At 41.9% G+C, this 18,775-nt stretch overlaps 1 protein-coding gene across 5 annotated transcripts in view; it reads left to right on the top strand.

Annotated features, from left to right (window-relative positions):
• The first annotated feature begins 4,949 nt into the window (after positions 1-4,949).
• Positions 4,950-18,775, top strand: part of GLCCI1 (glucocorticoid induced 1) — a 56,580-nt gene continuing 42,754 nt past the window's right edge. For 2 of the 5 annotated variants that reach the window (XM_061469271.1, XM_061469270.1), the window contains exon 1: positions 4,950-5,946. In XM_061469271.1, the coding sequence (XP_061325255.1) occupies positions 5,487-5,946 (460 nt within the window). In that variant the 5' untranslated portion in view covers positions 4,950-5,486. The remainder of the gene's footprint in view (positions 5,947-18,775) is intronic. The other 3 variants (XM_061469272.1, XM_061469268.1, XM_061469269.1) reach the window with 3 other exon arrangements.

The raw sequence follows: 18,775 nt of genomic DNA, 5'->3' as shown, positions 1-18,775 counted from the left end.
TTCACCTTTATGTTAAACCAGATGCCTAAGGAATACATAATTCAAAAGTCCCAAGTGGTTGGCCTATTTTCCTGAAGAAGAGGATGTAGCAGCAGGTCTGATTCCAGACGAGATAAGAATTTGTTATAACAAAGGCAATGGTTAATGGTCATGTTCTGGTTTAAGTACCACAAAAAAAGGTTTCTGTCAGATAGGAAAAAAAGACCATTATCCAAAATGGTATTGAATTTTCTTTAGGGAAAAATCTTACAGTTCTTATTCTGTAGTTTCCTGGCTTGGTCATTATGCAGTCCTTACCGTGACAATCCTGTGCACTGAATGAAATACAGTAACAAGTAGTATTTGACTTAAAAGACAGCACTATGAAACCTTTTTGCTGATATTAAATGCTAACCTTAATTTTGAAATTTTCCAGTTTGTGAATATTCATAAATACTCGTTTGACCTGTTATAAATACAGCTTGACTCCATAGGTCTAACATGCCTTTATCTAATGCCTTTTCCCAATCTCCAGGAAAATAAAGACATGAGGAAAGTAAATCTAACACCTGACCACGTTTGGCCCTAAATTGGCTGATCAGTAATGTGAAGGTAAGTCCTCAGTAGTGGAGTTTCCTTTTGTGGCTGGAAGATAACATGAGCATGTAGAGACTTGAAAGTCATTGTGAGCTGGAGATACTGTGAGTGACACCGAGTATGTAGACAAAAGTTTTGCCTGCCTCTACCTGCCCCATTTTGGCTTCTACTCTCCTTTATTCTCTGTGCCTGAATCCTGGTCCTCCTGCCCCATTCCTAAATATTTTCCTTCTTTTTTATATGTCTTGTCCCATTTCTCACTCCTCTCCATTTTACCCAGACTTCTCAACCACATTCCCAACTCCGATCTCTTCCCTGGTGAGTGTCAAGAAACCCAGCAGTGGAAATTATGACTTTGTACCAGCAGCCCTGGAGAATTCAAGGGCACAATTGCAAGGGAAGTCCCAAGAAGACTGTGGACAGAGGGTGCTCAGCTGATCTGAGGAGACTGTTATGTGTGCCATCAAACATCTGGGAGCTGTGATAAAATGGAGCAAAACAGGCCAAAACGTAAACCAACACGTCCACAGCCCGAGAGAGACATTTTCGCGGAAAATTTTCCACTCCTGCTTCAGCAGAGCTACTCAGTGCCAGACAGCAGCATTCCACACAGAGCCCTAACTACAAGGATGCTCTTTCCTACCTAGGGATGCTGCAAGTGCACAGTGACAAGCTTATCTCAGACCCAGTTTTACCATTTGAGAGCTGCATTTGGGTTCTTTGGTGTTGCTCCAGTCTTCAGCTGGAGATAATGTTTTCTGGTCACCCCTTTCAGAATGTTACTGGGATGTAAGTACTTCATCTTGTTATTTCTCTCTTCCGAAATGTAATATTCCCAACTGCATATTTGTTACAAATAAGTGAAATAAAGAGAATGAATCCAAAGATATGTGAAGATTAACTCACCCTTTCTCATTGCTATTTTGCATTAGGTGCTGTGTGAAAACCTCAGAGGCAGTCACAAAGAACTGAATTCTAAGTGGAGTGGGCAAAAGGAAGCAAAGGAAACGTAGACGGAGATAAAAGAGATACAAAAATAATGAAACAAGCAGGTAGATACACTGGGAGCAGAGTACTGATGGCCTTACACACAGTAAGTGCCTAAAAACAAAAGATATGTCCAGATTTGATGAGTTTTTCCTCTCTAAAACCTTCAAGTAGGAACAAAATGAGGATTAGGATTGCACAGTGTCTTGTGACTGCTTAAACCTTCTCGGTTTCCATGGTTTACGGCACTCAAATAAACCTGTTTCTGCTCTCGAGAGTTGAACCCGTTAGTAAATAATAATAGTAGGAGAGACATGCTTTGCTTTTGCCTGTTGTTGCCCCACTACTTGAGGGCACTCCCTTGCTCCCATGCTCTTGCTGTGATGTGTAATTTCCACTGCTTTCATGATACCTCTCCCAGAAGCTGTGCTAAGGATGCCTGTGTCTCCCAAAAGGATTTATATTTCAGAAATATCTGTTACCTCCAGTATAAACTCCCTTAAGCACATGCCATCTGACAAGGTTGTTTCTTAAAATGGAAATGAGAAGCAAGAAATGCCTTTTATGTGGCTTTTGAGAAGTTGTCTCAAGGTATTTAAGGCAAACAAGGATTTTTGAAAGATATAAAGATGCTGGTAGGAGCTCAGTCTTTGCTTCACTTTCCCTGTTACATCTTCTGAATATTGCAGAGCAATGGTATTCCCAGAGTAAAGTGCTCTGAAACCTAGACCAAAAACATAATGAAAAATTCAGCAGTTGGCATACCACTTTAAAACACGGAAGAATACTTTCTTAATGTCTTCCAAAATCAGCTTCCTGAGCTCATGGTGGTGTTATACTATGTATGTTAACCCTAGTTAAGAATGGGATGAAGCTAGAAGAAACTTTTGGGGAGTGATGTCTCCTCTGCATGCCTGTTGATGTGTCTGGTAACAGTCTGATTGGAAGTGGCCCTCGTGGGTCTCTTCCTCGCTTGCTTTGAAAGCTGTGCAAGTGATGTGTTGGGCCAGTTGTCAGTTCAGTCGTGTCTGAGTCAGTTCAGACTGAAAGGTTGCAGCATGGCCCTCTGTTTAGAAAGGAAGACTTGCTGCTGGTATTTTATACCACAGTGTCCTATGGTTTGGGGGGTTGTTTTTGTTTTGGGGCTTGTGGGATTTACTTTGTATCACAAGTTTATCTTGTCTTTCTGCATCTATTCAAATATCTCACCTGTTTTGACAGGAAAGAATGTGATGGAATTATTTGCACGGATTGCAGAATAGAGTCTAAGCAGCTAAAACCAAAAGTTATACTTGTTCATCTTTATTTTCACCTGATGCAACCCTGAGCACCAGCAATCACTGCAGCATATCAGCTATTGTCCTAGTCCAAGATTCACCTTCTCTCTCAGATGACACCAAATGATTTTCAGTCTGTAAGACATTACTGTATCAGCAATGTTATCTGACAAAGATACAGACACAGGAAAATGTGCTTACTGTTTAAAATACCACTGATATTAGTGTGGGCAGACTACTTCTACAGGTGAAAGCTTTCAAATCATTTTGATCCCAGTGCAGTGAAGCAGAAAATAATAAACTAGATAGACTTCATAAGCTGTGATTAAGCAGAGCACAAAATCCTTGAGGGGAAAAGGCTCTACACCACAGTTACACAGACAAATTTGGCCTACGTTAGCAAAAAAAATAAACAAAAAGACTGGACTAGTGGAAAAATACATGGTTTCTTCTTAAAATTAATTGATAGGAGTAGCTTTGTTGACGAGCACATGTTCATGTGGATGTGCGGTGTATTATTCCAAGCCTTTCTGTAACATAACCGTGGTGGCTGCATCACATGGTGCTAGTGCAAACATAGGCTTATTAACAGCCCATGAATAGAAGCATTTTCCTAGAATACAGTTTCTCCTTGGGACTATCGACTGGTTCCTGGACTACCCAGGGGTCATGGTAGGTGCAGACAGCTTTGGAAGTACAGAGTGACTCTGCTAACCTGAAGTAAGCTATAAGACAAATCAAAAACAGTACAAGGAATATAGTTAATTCTGGTGACACTTTTGCTTTGTTACTGATTGGGATGCAGTATCTTATATAGCAGAACACAGTTTGTTAAAAAGCAACCTTTTTATTGCTATGTTCTGTGTTGTCAATTTTGTTCTCTTAAAGCCTGCACTGAATCTGAGAGGCCATCACACTGTGCTGGCTCCCTCCATGAAGGAGGACTCACTGTGTTTTTCCTTCACCTCCACCAGCATCCTGTTTGTGCCAGATTCAACATAAACCCTGCTCTCTTGGTGGACTCAGCTCAACTTATCTTTCTGATCTTATAGCCTTTTATTTTCTTAGCTATTAAGATACCCATCTAAATCTTTATTTTCTTTCTGTCCCATTGTCTCATGTTATCTGTTCATCTAGTGGGAGCTTTTTCTCCTAAAACAAAAGCACTTTTCTTAGTATCGTTGCAAAACTTTTTATTTCCTTCTTGACATTCTTTCAGGTTTTTGGATTTACATTAGGAAATCTTTCACATAAATCCCATCTACACTTACATGAAATTATGAAACTGCACTTAATTAGAATTTTAAGAACATCTTGATCTTTTAGCAAAAGGAAGATTATTGCCAGTCACATATGATGAATGTGAATAAACTTCGTCACGGATAATTATGGCCCTGTTTCTGAGCCTTCCCTGCATGGGAGTGGAGGATGCGGGGAGAGATAAGAGTCTCCTGGGATTAGGGGCAGTGCAAGATTTGGTCCAGAATACTTGCTCTCTTTGGTTAGTATTAAATCGGCATCTCCTAAAGCCAACTTCAAACTCCAGAGCGCATCTCCGTACCTCACTGAGACGCCCAGGGGCTGCTGCCCTCCCTTTCCACCTATTAACAATACAGCCTGGTAGTCCGACGTCACCCGGCCCCGCAAGCTCTGGCATCCCTGAACGCCCACCCGGGAGGCGGGCAACCACCGAAGCGGCTGGGCAGCCCGGCCGGCGGCAACCCTGCGGGGAGAAATAGGCCGCTGCCCTGAGGGAAGACCCTGAGGGGGTCGGGACGCCACCGGGCGGGCCCCGAGCACAGCCCTCTCACCCCTCACCGTGCCGCCGTCTCAGCAGGGTCTACGGGCGGACAGCATCCGAGCCCCGTGCGGCGGGGAGAAACTACGGCCAGCCCGCACAGCCCGCCCCGGCGGGCAGCACACCCCTCCTGCGCCTGCCACATCCCACTTCCCATGGCCCGCCTCCTCCGCCGGCGGGACCACCCCGCCCACAGCCGCCCCGCCCCGCCGCGAGGAGCCGCTTTCTTATTGGTTCAGAGCGCAGAGCGACAGGACCACCGGCCAATGGAGACTGAGCTGTCGCCGTAGTGGCGCCCAATAGACGCACGTGCCTGTCGTCCCTGCCTGTCGCGGCCGGCTGCCGGGGCTGCGCGTTGCCATTCGGAGGCAGGGCGGCGCGGGGGGCGGATGGTGTTGGACGTGGCTCTCGGGCGCTGGCGGGTGCAAGAGCTGGAGCTGGTTGCGAGCGCCTCCGCCATTGCCCGCCCGACCCCCACCGGTCCCGTGTGCCCTCGTCGCGTTCCGCCGCTGACCGCCCTGAGCCGGCAGCGTTGTACGATGTGAGCGGCCGCGGGGCTCGGCAGCGCCCCCGGTGCCCACGACGCTGGGGCGGGCAGCGATGGCCAGAGCCTGGCGTGGGAGCAGCCTCCGTCGCCGATAGGAAGCGCCGGGGGCAGCTGGGCAGGCGGCGCGGAGACTCCCTCGGGCCGTGAAGCGCTTGTCCCGCCCCGCCCCCTCCCTTCTTCCTCCCCCCCCCCTCCTCCTCCTCTTCCCCCGCGGCCGGTGCATGCGGGGCGCCGGGGGCTGAGCTCGCCCCCCCAGTAGCAGCCGGAGCGAGTGACCCTTCGAGTCCCGAGCATCCCCGGCATGTCCTCCTCGTCCAGCTCCTCGCAGACCCCCCCGTCCCACCACCAGCCTCCGCCGCAGAGGATGAGGCGCGGCGCCGCCGGGTCCCCTACTGCCGGTGGCGGCATGGCCGGGGGCCCCGGTAACGGTGCCGGGGGAGGTGCGGCGGGGACCAGCCGATTGCTGCAGCCCATCCGAGCGACCGTCCCGTACCAGCTCCTGCGGGGCAACCAGCACAGCCCAACACGGTCCCCCTCCGCCTCGGTGGGCAGCAATACCGGGCCGGGGGGCAGCGGCGGGGGTCGCGGCGGAGGCAGCCCGCCGCCCCCTAGCGCGACGCCGCCGTTGACGGCGGGAGGCAGCGTGGCGGAGCCGGGCAGGGTGAAGGGCAGGCAGCGGCGCTCTCCGGAGAGCGGCGGCAGCAGCAGCAGGAGGAGCAGCTCACCTGAGAGACGGAGCCCCAGCTCCCCAGTGTACAGAGGTAAAGCACCGGGACAAAGCCCGTCCCGCTTCCCTGCCCCCCGGGGGTGCCGGCCGGGCCGGGGCCATGCTGCCTCCTGGCACCCCCTCCTCAGTTCCCTGGGGTGGGGGGTACGCCCTGTCCTTCCCCCCGGGCAAGCGCGCGTGGGAGCCGGACGGACACCCGGCTTGGCCCGACGGGAACAGCCCCGCTTCGAGTCTTAGCGAATAGGGGGGGGAGGGTGAGCCCTAATCCCTACCCCGGGGAGTGGGGCAGGTGCCGTGACCGGGTTTGCCCTGCCAGGAGGGAAAGCCCCTGGTCCCACGGGGAGGGAGCGACTCCTTGGAAGTCATCTTCCTCCTGGGGCGAGGTGGAGATCCAGCTTGGGAAAAACATCCCCGTCCACCCTAGGCGCTCAAGGGAGGGATCCCATGCCCAGCGGAGCGGGGTGAGACCCCCCGACAGCCCCCCGGGGCCGCCGCGGTCCCCGTGGTCTCTCTGCGAGAGGGAACATCCAGGGGCCCCTGCTCCTTCCCCTGCTCCTTCCTGCCTTTGCGCCCGGGGTCTGGAAGTGGAGCTGTGTAATAGAGCAACGAGTCTAAAATTAACCTGCTTCCCTGTCTGCAGGTGTAATTATTTAGTGCGGGTTGTTAATGGGTTAGATTTATATCTGGGGTGTCACAACCCAGTTCTGAAGTGTGTGCTAAAACCGAGCCTCAAACGCTCTTCCTTTCTGCAGAGCTGAGTTTATTAAGGAGTTGAGTTTTTATAACATCTTAGGTTAAAGTACATGATGTTTTCAAGCACAGGCTCCAAACCATAAAAACAATGCCCGTCGTGAGATCCTTAAAAACAAATAACAGTCTGTCTCCTTGTGATGCTTAATATTGAATCTTAAGAGTCTGTAAAGAGAAACCAAACCACCAAACAAAACCTGACAGACCCCAGTGTTGAAAATAGGCCTGTAAAGTTAAAAATGTAAAATTGATTCCCAACAAGTCCAACGTAACCTGCGTCAGGTTGTCTGTTAAATTATTGAATATGTTAAAGTGGCAGTGGCCATCTTACTTCGCCCCCTCCCTCCTTCCCCCCCCATCACTTTAGCAGTTGAATGAATCGGACTAAATGTACTTCTTAGGTTACCCTGCTGTAGCAATGAGGTATCACACATCATCTCTTTCTGGGCATGTTTATGTGGTTCCGTACCCCTTGCTTGTTCTGCCCCTTCCTGAAGTCTTCCTGTGTTTCATTTGTGTGGCAAATTGTGATCTGTGTTTGTGGCCAACGTGTTTTGTAGCAACGGAATCTGTTACCTCCTCCCCACCCCCACCCCTTTCAGTTTTAATGTCTAGTAAAACCTTACAATCTGTAGTATGTGTAACTTCAGTGACAGTCCTAGGACATAAGCAGCATTTTGCAAACGAGCAAAATGTCACTGCCAGTTACATGTGGAGTTAATTTACCTTGCACGGTATTTGTGCTTATGCAGATGACCAAATGGGTTGTGTTATAATCTGAACAGAGATCCTTCATAGCTTAGGTCTCAAAAAGATTATCTATTTATGCAGAAGTTTTTGCATACTTGAGAATGGAACTGAGCTTCAGTGGGTTTTCCTCATTCAAGCTCTATTTAAAATTTTAAAGATTTTCACACTGTATACAATACTAAATGTAGATTTCCCTCTTTTCCTCCTTTAATGCTTGCAAAATGCTCATGGGAAACTAGGCAAACCAAAAAGTTGATGCATAAGAAGAGTGATTGTGCTAGATACTGTAAATTATTCAGTTATGGGAACCTGGAGGAAAACATTGTAGTGGTGCAGTGTGTAAAGGTCTATGCTTAAGGTGTATTGAAGAGGGGGGCATGAGGGCAGTTACCTGCAAGCAAGCAAAAATACTGCAAAGCTGTGAAGTATTTCATCATTGTGTACGTTTTTTTTTTTCTTTTGGAAAGGAAAATTTAATTTTAGAAAGTGGCTTCAGTTGTCTTCATCTAGAGGACTGTTTTAGCCTTAACAAATCAGGCTATAAATTAATCCTGAGTGACTTTTCCTTCATTAAACTTGTTTGTGCTTTCCTCATGGTGGACCACGTTAGCAGCATCCATGGCTTGATTCAGTGTAATAAGTGTAATGTATAAAATCATAAATGGCCCATCAAGAAATGCACCCTGTAATCTGTATGCGCTGTGAGGAATTTGTTCCCCCTCCTCCAGGTCAAGCCAGCTGCTGCTGCAGAAGCTGACATCCTCTAGCAAATCCTGAATGAATGAATGAAAACAACGTGATCGCCCTAATAATGACCACAATTGCACACGTCAACAGCTTTATTTTACCCGAAATACAGGCACCATTTTCTAGCAGGCCAGGGAAATAAGATACCCTATTTCTTCAGTCTGGCAAATGAGAAAAGGTTACCAACACCCCCCCACCCCCCAAAAAACCCCAACAAAACAACCTAGAGCTGGTTTTACACAATTTGGAATATAGTTGCATGCTATGGGGCAGGATTTTGTCTTTGTTTCCCTGCTTCTTCTCAACATTTTAGTACGTGACGTATGGATATTAAAACTGGTGTTTGTACGGTGATGTAGTGTGTAGAAAATTGATTGCTGAACTGGAGGACTGCTGCAGTAATAATGGAGGGCTTGGGGGGGGGGGAATATAAGAATGTTCTGTTTTCAAACGTGGACCATCTTGCTGCAGCTTGTTAAACAATGTGCTACTCCAGCTATTTATAGTTATCAGTATGCAAGTCTTAGGGAAGTGACTTGATTAAATGTTGTGGTTTTTTATTTGTTTGTTTGTTTGTTTGTTTTGTCAGTATTTTCAGAACCATTTCCCACTGCTGTAAAATGTGAGCTTAGGCTGTAGGTATAATCCTGTTGTTTTTCTCACCAGTGCAGGGAATCTGTTTGTCTTTCACACTGCAGTCTGACTTGGATCGTTTCACAAATATGCTTGTGCTGGAGGCTGCTTGTGATCCTGATGGATAGATGTTTTTCTCTTCTTTAGGACACCTGTCCCTTCCTTACCTCCTTCCAGCCTTTTCCACTATCAATTCCTTGAATTGGCTATCCTACTAAGCCATCTTGTTGTGGATATTTTAGTAATTTGCCAGAGTTGTGGTTTTTTTTTCATGAAGGAGATTTCTGTGAAAACACTCCAGCTTAGAGCCTCTACAGGTCAGAGCAACTACCATTGCAGGCATTGACATCACTACTATACGAATGAAAGCAGCATGCTCAGTTTCTTATGCCATCGTCATCTTTTATGTCCTTTCTTTCTAGGATGCTGCAAATGTTTTGTTCTGCAGCAAACTCCTGTGTGTTTAGAACTGAAACCTTAAGAATTTGATGATTTTTTTTTTTTAAGCAAATTTGGGGATTGGTAGCTGTTAGGTAAACACCAATGCCAGTATTTGTACTTGGTCAGTATTGATACTGAATTGATGAGAAATAAAAAGGAAAAACAGGGAAGAAAAACTTCAGATATCATAGGATAAACCTGCATTTTCCTTTTTTAAAAAACATGGTTTTTCCTTACTAGTAGATCCATTTTTATAGCTTGTATTCATGTTTTGGAGAGGTGATAATGTAAAGCGTATGGTTGAATGTAACAACACATGGTTTCCTTAAAGGGAATATATCAGATAGATATCTGATCACATATATGTAATGTCAACAGAATGTGAAGCTGTGTGGTTTATGATGGACATTCCAATAATAATAATAATAATAAATCCCTTGGATAGGTCAAAGAAAACATATTGCTTGAGAACACTTGTGTGTTACAAGAAAAAAGCAAGTTGTTTTCTTTCTTGATTTACCTGGATAAAATTTGTAGTTTCTGTTGTTCTATAAAGAAGTTTGTATTTAAACATGAGAGGGGTTTCCTGTTTAGTTTTTTTAATTTATTTTTTTGCACATGGTATGCAATGTTTTGTGTACAGAGAGGGTTTAAATGACTTCTGTGCGCTTCATAGTGTTTTCATCAAATGCTTTGATTTGTTTAGTGTTGACCGGTGGTACTGTAATATTATGCTTCATATTTTTCTAACTTTTACTTACAGAGTTCATAGTACAAACTTTTTTCCCACATCAAATTTTGTGGCAAAGGTTAATTTTAAGGACATCTGGAGAATATTGGAATTGATTTGGCTGTTAAGGGTTCCCAATATCTTCTCAAAATAACTCCTGAGGTGTTGCCAACATTAGGAAAAGAAAGGAACTGAAAAAGATGCAAAACAACTGTATAGCCCAGTTCTGAGTAATAAGTATGTGTATCTGTTATGGGAGCAGGCAAAAGGCTAGTGGAGTAAGACACTGTATTGCTGATCTCTAGACTTGTAAAGGATATCAGTATTTAAAAAAAAAGAAACAAAACTCAGACTTCAAAAGGCGGAACTACTTTCATATCCTGGGTTCAAGCCATCCAATATTTTGGCATCATAAACATTTATACCAGAGATCAAGAAGATCTTTCCTTTATTTCTAACAAATGTAGGTAAGGAAGTAATTTTTGTGATGCTTCCTATTTCCTGATGCCTGAATAATAACAGTATTCCCATAATTGTATGGCCAAAACAGTTTTGCTCCAGCTTTCTCCTTCTCGCTTCCCAAAATAGCTTTCATTGGAATATAATATGGTGAAATAGAAGACACTGGCTAAACTTGAACCAGTTGTCTTGAACTCAGAGTCTTTTTAGTTGCATGTTTTAACATCACTTTAAATGGCAATAGTATGTTAGATGTCTTTAATAAATATATTTCAGAAGACAAATTAATTGAGCTTCTTTCAGGTTTGAAAACAACTTCAGGAAAGAAAAATAAGAAGATACTTTCTCCATTGAACTTGAATGGCATGGTAGCAAGGCATTAGCTATTAAGAAAGCACTCCCCTCCCCCATGAAAAAAAATAACATAAAGTCAATGCATATATCTCTTTTAAATCACTACTTGACCTTTAATTCTTATCCTTTGGACATAAGCAAATGTTACTGTGTTACATATGGCCAAAGTGAAGTTACTTGCCAATATCCATGTGTAGTAAATCAGTGACTAATACTGAAATGAGGTTTCTGAAATGCATAGTTCCTGTGCTTTGTCTCTTCCCATGGTGGTGGGATGAATGGAGGTTCTTTAAACACATCTGAAAATGCAGGAGGAGAGATCAAGGGAATGTATCTTAGAATCTTACAAAAAGGGTCAGTGTTTATTGATATAGCCTGATACATAATGAGTTGTTGAGCTTTGCTATATTGCAAAAAAATCACAGTGAAAAGTATTTATTTTTAAAATTGGGTTTATGCTACTACTCTAGATACCACAATGAAAGAAAAAGGTAACTGATGCGGTAATTCTAAAATTTCAATTCAACCTGGACTTGAAAGCAATAGTTGTAACAATGTAAAACCTATTGGAAATAAACTTTATGCTCCTAAATGTTTCAATATAAGTGAATATTTGCAGTGCTTTTTTTGTGACTTCGTCAGTTGAGTCATTATCTTCATCTGAAGAAGGTAATAGTTGTTTTGTTGTGTGGTTGGTTTGGTTTTTTTCTCTCCACAGTTCCTGTTTAAATTGTTTGGCAATATCTTCAGTAGGGAAAAGCATTGCCAACACTTGACACAATAGTTAATTCTCTATGGATTTAGCGTATGTTCAGGCATAGTTGTTAATGTAATAGGGTTTAAACATTGACTGGCGTTTCTTAAGAAGTGTCTTTTATTAATGGAAAAAAAATGGATCCTGTGCTAAAGATACACAACTAGAAAATTTTGCTCAAGACTTGAGATAGTCAACAGTATTAATGGTCATCATCTTGCTTTAATGTTAATATTTAAATGCATTGAGTTCTCTCTCTTTCCACACTGCCTCCCATATAAATCTGTAGTGCCTAAACAATGGCTTAAGGTGTTTTCAGGCAAGTAAAATAATATTTGCATCTCATTAGAAGGGATATATCCACAGCAACTTATCAGCCTGATATTATCCCAGTTTCCTTCATGTCACCATTTTTGAGGTGTGGACAGTTGCAAAATTTAGAGAATTGGAGATTACAGTGGAAGAAAAATGGGTGTTCATACTTAATCTGTTTTTTACATTTTGAACTTCTTGATTGTTCTTCAGTTATGCTTAAGTGTTTCTCTGCCTGATTTGTTTCTGAAGTCCATAGCCACTAATGTATGTTTGGACTATTTTTGAACTGGAAATTAAATCCTAAAGCTTGAAAATAGTTGATGGGTATTGAAAGGGACCACAATTTGAGACTTCTGCAGCATGGATAGCATACAGAGTATCATGATACAGTGTGTAATATCAATCCTTTCAAATGGTGAGACGGTCTCTCCAACTGTTATTTTTCTGAAGCTAGGCTCTCATCCATGGAAACACTCACCCATGGTTGAAACTGACATACATGTTCTCTCAGGAACTCTTCTGCTCTTTTCCAGCTGTGTGAATATGGACTTACAACAAGAGTTCCTCCCTTACTTGGTCTCCTTAGACTGTCTGATGATGACTCTGCTCAGACTGTCTTCTGCTGTTAGACAGAAGAGGTCATGAAAAACACCCAGAAGGTGTGGGTGTCTACACTCAAGCAATAATTGTTTTCTTTACAAGCCATTTGTAAATAGGGATTAACCTGACCAGTTGGTGTTGGGTCAATGGAAGAATCAATGATTTTGATGGAATGTTTTCATCAAAAAGTGGTAGTAAACCTCTTAATCAGCTTTCCGTGTTTGATATTGCTGCTTTGAAGGCTGTATACTTCCCAATAGGTCATAAAACATTACAAACTTGGGTTTTGAAACTCTAATACAACGTTGTGTATTGGATGATCCTTATTTAGTGTTGCATGTGTGCAGACAATAAATGATGACACAGATGTTGGTGTTTATAAAGATTTAACTTTTACTGCTGCTAGTGTTAAATTGAGGAGTAGCTGTTCACAGTGGATTTTATTCTCCAAAATCAAATAGAAATTAATAACAAACACCGGTCCTTATATGCCACTTGTTTTGCACAACCTGAATCCAGTTTTACCCATGCTACATGTTTTGTTTTCTGGAAGAATATATCTTGTATTTTGCTCATAAGAGTGGTGGCTAAGAACAGTACAATAGCAGTTCCATCATGTTTTTTGAATAATCTAAAATTCATTGTAGAATATTCTATTCATATTCCATCTTGAGATAGTCTAAATTGGAATAATAATTTAGGTGTCCCATTCCTTGAACAGCTCGAGTCTTCTGTGTGAATGAGGTTTAGCTTCATTCTTCTTTCCTACACTCTCACCACCAGGCATTAAGCTCAAAGATCAGTTGTAGATGCACTTCTGAATTTCAAAAATTAACACTCATCTAATTGGCTTGACCTGTCATTGCAGGATAAATGGCATTCATGCTACAAACTTGAAACTCATTCTGTAGATGTATGAAGTTTAATTTTGTTTAAGTATTAAATATCTCCTTTTGGAGATGTTTTCTGTAACAGTAACCACTTGGTTGTGAACAGATTAAATGTATAGCAAAATGGATATTGTTGTATCCTGTGCCTTTTAATCTCTGGTGTTTTGGGGTACATCGCATATTCTGGAGTTCTGATAGACTCTGTGAAGGTTGGTTAGCTGGATTAGTGGAATACCAACATTTTTTAGAAAGGCTTCATGATTGGAAAAACCTAAACATTTTAATGTAGGTGCTTAGGCTGCAGTACTAACTAAAACCAATCAAAACTAATCTGTTGACATCTGTCACCATTTAGAAACCAAACTGTGGTTTGTAAATAATGTGTTCTTACCAGGAAAGAAATTATGGTTATTCAGCACTCATCACTAGCTAATTCTTTTAATCCTAGTCTGCAGAAATGAGTCTGTAAATACAAAGCTCACTTCTTCACAGTATGACATGCAGTGTGCCACCGGCTGTCTGGGAGCATGCTACCTAGGCACAGATATAAATGCCAGGTTTGTGAACCCAGAGCTTCCAGGTATAATAGTACACTTGCTGTAGCCATGCTGGATCAGAAATGTTGCTAGGTAAACCTTCAAAATTTTGCACCCTGTTCCTGGAAGTCAAGCCACAGAGATCAACAGCCTGTGAGTGGCTCTCCAAGGCCCATGGGTCTCTGTAGGTATTTAACAGGTCTCAGTAGCACTTATCCTGCACAGGATGGCAGCGCTCATTAGCCCAGTAGAATTAGAAGGTCCCAATGACTGCAGCAGGTACCATTGTGGTGTGGTCTGGGTTTGGTGAGCGGAATTCTCACACACAGTCACTCTAAATTCAGCGCCACATGTCAGCTGATCAGTCTGGAGCCCTGGAAATTACATTGCAAAACCCAAGTGGCTTTGCAGTGTTGACACTATGCAATTAGGTGTCACACCTTCGTATCCACTAGATCATATATTACTCAACTTTTTTTGTGATAACTTTCTGCTTTTCAAAGTAATGGAGAATTGACTTGCTCAATAAAAATAAAACCCGGATTTTTGCTGAGTGTCCCAGAGCAGATTTTGAACATTGTGACTCTAAAAATATCAACTAACTGCTGAATAAGACTTAGGTTTTCATAGTAGTTGGAAAGCTGCCAGATTAAAGGAGAAGCTGTCTTCACAGAAGTAAATTTGTGTTCAAGGCCTTAAACTTTTCATTCTTAACTGATAGCTGTGTTTGCTTAATTGTGGCAATTGATAGTGGAATACCCTGACACATGCTTACTCTCATACTGTGGTTTTCTGGTATTTCACCTTCAGTGGTTCCTTTTTTGTATCAGATGCCCTGCCCCAAATATTAATCTTTGTGATGTTTTCTTCTCTCACAATGAAGCCATGAAATACATTTGAAATACTTGATGTTCTTTTCAAGGGGAACAAGAAAACGTCCTAATCTGGAAGAGAAAAATTTGTCATGGGCAAAATGGAATTAACTCATGTATGTTTAACAGTAATGTGCATTTCAGAAATTTCCATACAAGGAAATGACTGGAGAGACATACTCAACTTGGGAGGCTGTCCACACTGAAGATCCAAATAACCTTTGGACCTTATTGTAGAAACAGAGAGACTCATGCTTTCAAACCAAGTTGTGTACTGAAGTGTGCAGTCCATACATTGCTTAAAATATTAATTTTGTGGAACTGCTATATGCATCTACCTTAAGTTCTTCCAAAGGCGGAATTAGCATACTAAGAGGATTGGAGTCTCATGATTTTGTTTAGTGATGTGTATAATGTTTAATATGAAGTCGTAGGATGCAGGGAGATCTTTTGTTTGTGAGAATAGAAACTCAGTTTAGCTGTATCGAAGATGGGAATTGCTGAATCTGACAACACAAAATCTGGGAGAAGCAGAAGAAATGGGTGTGCTGGCAGTGTATATACCATAAATGTTAGATTTTTTTACAACTAGGCCTTTTTTAATAATAAAATTTACATGCATATACAGCAAGAGAAAAAAATCCTACATAAAGGTATTTTCTAAAATTAAAAAATCTGGAATACCGCTTCAGATTTCAGAAGGAAATAGTTTGAAAATTTGGCTAAACAAGGTTGTTGTGATGAATACAGAGAGGATCTATCTTAATGGAAAATGTAAACACTATTGGAATCTTTAAAACATCAGGAAAACTCAAGGATGTGATCTGGTTGCATGAACGCATCCCCAAAAAGGCTGCCAGGAATAAGCAGGGAGCCTGCAAGATACAGCAGGAACAACTGAGAGAAGACTGACACATTGTCAATCAGAAGTGAATCTTTTTCTTAGCTGAAACCTGGAAAGGCTTGGACTTTATATGCATTAAAACAAACAGTAGAAACATGCAAGCAGAAAACCCAGTGGTTGCACCTTTTGGTACCAAGGTAAAAGTTTAAGGATGATCTAAGACTGATTTGATGGAATGTATGGCTTCAAAATCAACTTCAGGGGATGGTAGCAAAAATCCCACAGCACAGGTATTTATTCAATGCTGCTTTGTACTCACCATAGCAAAGTGTAAGTTACTGGCTTCCAATTAGGGCAGCGATTTTTAACCCAGGAAGATTTAAAAAAAAAACCAAAAACAACAAAAAAAAAAAAAGGGAGAGGGGTAATTTGGAATTAGAAATTACCAAGAGTATGATGAATACAGTTTGCATATTTTAATAAAGTCAATTTGGTCATCCCTATTGCAGGATTCTAGAAAAGCCTACTCAGAAGTTCATGCTTACCTTCAGATTTCTAAGGCAATCTTCTGAAAAGGAGGTGACACCATCTGAGTATAGATAGCCAAGTATGGTGTTGAGTCCAGTTCTGAATTACAGAGACTGTTGGTCTAACTCATGTTGTAGGTGAAACTTCAGAAGAAATCCCAAGGGATGGTGGAGATGTTGAAGTGCAAAATGAGCTTTCCCAGTTGTGTCATGCTAACCTGGTGGTTTTGATAAGAGAAGTGATTTTTGTAGACGGGAAGTAGATCTTATCTGCTTAGGCAAATTTTAAAATTAGGGTGATGATTTGGTGAGTTTTGAGAAATTTAATTAGTGCACAGGAAGATTATGCAAGAATAGTTGAAGGACCTTGGGAATTGAAATCATAATTTCAAAGAGTGAGATTTAAAAGCAGAAAAATTGAGGTTTGCGTATGTGAGATGTTACTTGGACAGAATATCATTTCCTGTAAGGGGGAAGCATGTAATTTGAAAGTTCTGGAGGGTGGAGTTGGGTGATGGTGGGATCTCTGAACTGCCAACATGAGGTTACTCAGAAGTACTGGGCACAGGTCAGGTCTTGCACAAATGAGCAACACAGGGGCCTGCTGAGACATTGTCTGGGAAACTGCTTGCAGTTCTGGTGCTCCACGTTTTCAGAAGGGTAAGATCATTCTGGAGCAGACTTGGAGAAGGACTGCTAGGTTACACTAACAGTGGTCAGCCTAACTATGTGGCAGTGCAAAAATATGAATAAAAATATAGTTGTTTTCTCTGAATCCAGGTGAGCAGGGAAGGGGATGGAGAGGTGGGAAGGAAGACCTGTAAGTTAGTGCTGGGATGTGAATGGGTGGATTGGTTTTACAATGTAAATGTTTATGTGGAAAACTACAAGAAGGCCTGACACCATCGGAGAGCTAAAATCAACATTATTTTTCCAGTAGAAATTTTGGGGGCAAAGTAGCCAGGTGCTGTAAGACTGGGTCTGTAATTGTTAAGTGATTATGTATGTTTTGTCAGTGATAGTTGAGCTGGGCTCCTGATTTAGGAAGTTGTTTCTAGTCCTTTGTTTTTATGACTTAACTGATAATGGAAAGATAATTTATTTCATCAGCAAAGTTGGGCAGCCTGATGTGAGCAATCGGTTTTAATCTGGTTTTATGTTTCTGTTTTTCTGAAAAAGTATTATTCTTGTTCAGTATAATCATCTCTAGCTAGAATGCCTTCTATCTCTCATCATTGGTGATCATTATGATGGCATTGTATAGCCTATTGTACATTGATTACAGTTCTTTGTATATTTTGATTGTGAAAGTGGTGAATCATGCCTTCTGTTTTTTTTAAGGGTTTTTATTCCCAATATGTCCAGCTGCATTTTGATGGAAAGTGGAATAAGATTAAAAGTATACAAACCTCTCACTTTTCTACATTTTGTTAAATTGTTAGTGTCATTATACCAACAACAACAATCCCTTCAGAGTCATGAAGTTTATTCAACAAAGGCGGTACTATTTTTAGTTACTGAATTAATTGCATGTGTTCATAATTTTCCCCAAGGTTTTAATGATTAATAAACTAGAAGAAGGAAAAAACAAGAGTTTCAGTGCTCTTTTTGATTCCAAATTAATTTCTCAATATTGGATAAATTTATCATTCAACAGATCTAAATTAATGAACTAAAATGATGAAAATTCTCTATACCTGTAGAAGTGCACAACAGTTAATAATTGGTTGTGTGTTTCAATGTGCTGTTTTCCCCAACTACTCCTGAGCTCAAATCGATTTTGTTTTAGCTTTTTAAAGGAACAAAGGAATTCTTAAATAATGTATTAAATGATACCAAGTTTAGGTATTTGTATAGTGTGTAAATTTGAAAAAAAAATGCACCCTAAAAATGTGAAATACATAAAAATCTGGAAGATTTGGAATTGTATTTTTTACCTACCTGGTATTCTATTAGAGTAGAAGTATGTAGGTCACATCTGTTGAACAAAGCAGGCTTTTGTGATATTAAATGCTTCGTCTTTTGTATACAGGTCCTATACATGCCAGCAGTAATCTTTGTTAGAAGAATAACTTAGTTTTGGAGAGCTGAAGCTTTCTTCCTTGTACTTTGTTTACTTTGCTTACTGAGATAAGAGCATTCTTTCTATGCTTGATCTCTAAGGATAGTGTTCATTTTAAACAGGAGAGTTTTGCCATGAACAAAATTGGACTTCTGAAGGTTATGTGTAGTCACGTTTTATATGACCTGTGCTTGGATGGAATAGGGAAATGAGGCAGAGACCATGCTTCATCATGCAAGCATAAGGCAACCAAGATTTTGAGTCAGCCATAGGTCCAATTAAATTTTTATGCTTACATATTCATTCATCTGCCCCCCTTTGTCCATGTATCTATAGCCTAGCTCTGAGCACTGTGCCTGCCATGCAGTTATGTGAGTAGAGCTGTGCATCCTTGAAGAGTCATGCATAGAGTGGATGGAAGGAAATCTCCTTGATGGAAGGAAATGCATCTACCCATTGGATTCCATGACTAGTCAGAAGACCTCTTCCCTTTTCACGTGGCTTAAGTCATGGTGGCTATAAAAGATAACTCAATACGGTTGATTACTGTAAACCCTTACTGTGGGTCTTTGTCTACAGTTTTCCTTTGAAAGGGCAAG

Source organism: Pezoporus flaviventris, unplaced genomic scaffold (genome assembly GCF_033815535.1).
Source record: "Pezoporus flaviventris isolate CSIRO_AGI_PZ_B2104156 unplaced genomic scaffold, CSIRO_AGI_Pfla_v1 ptg000055l, whole genome shotgun sequence".
Lineage (NCBI taxonomy): Eukaryota > Metazoa > Chordata > Aves > Psittaciformes > Psittacidae > Pezoporus > Pezoporus flaviventris.
The sequence above is the reverse complement of the archived record's forward strand: the minus strand, read 5'-3'. Positions and strand labels throughout refer to the sequence as shown.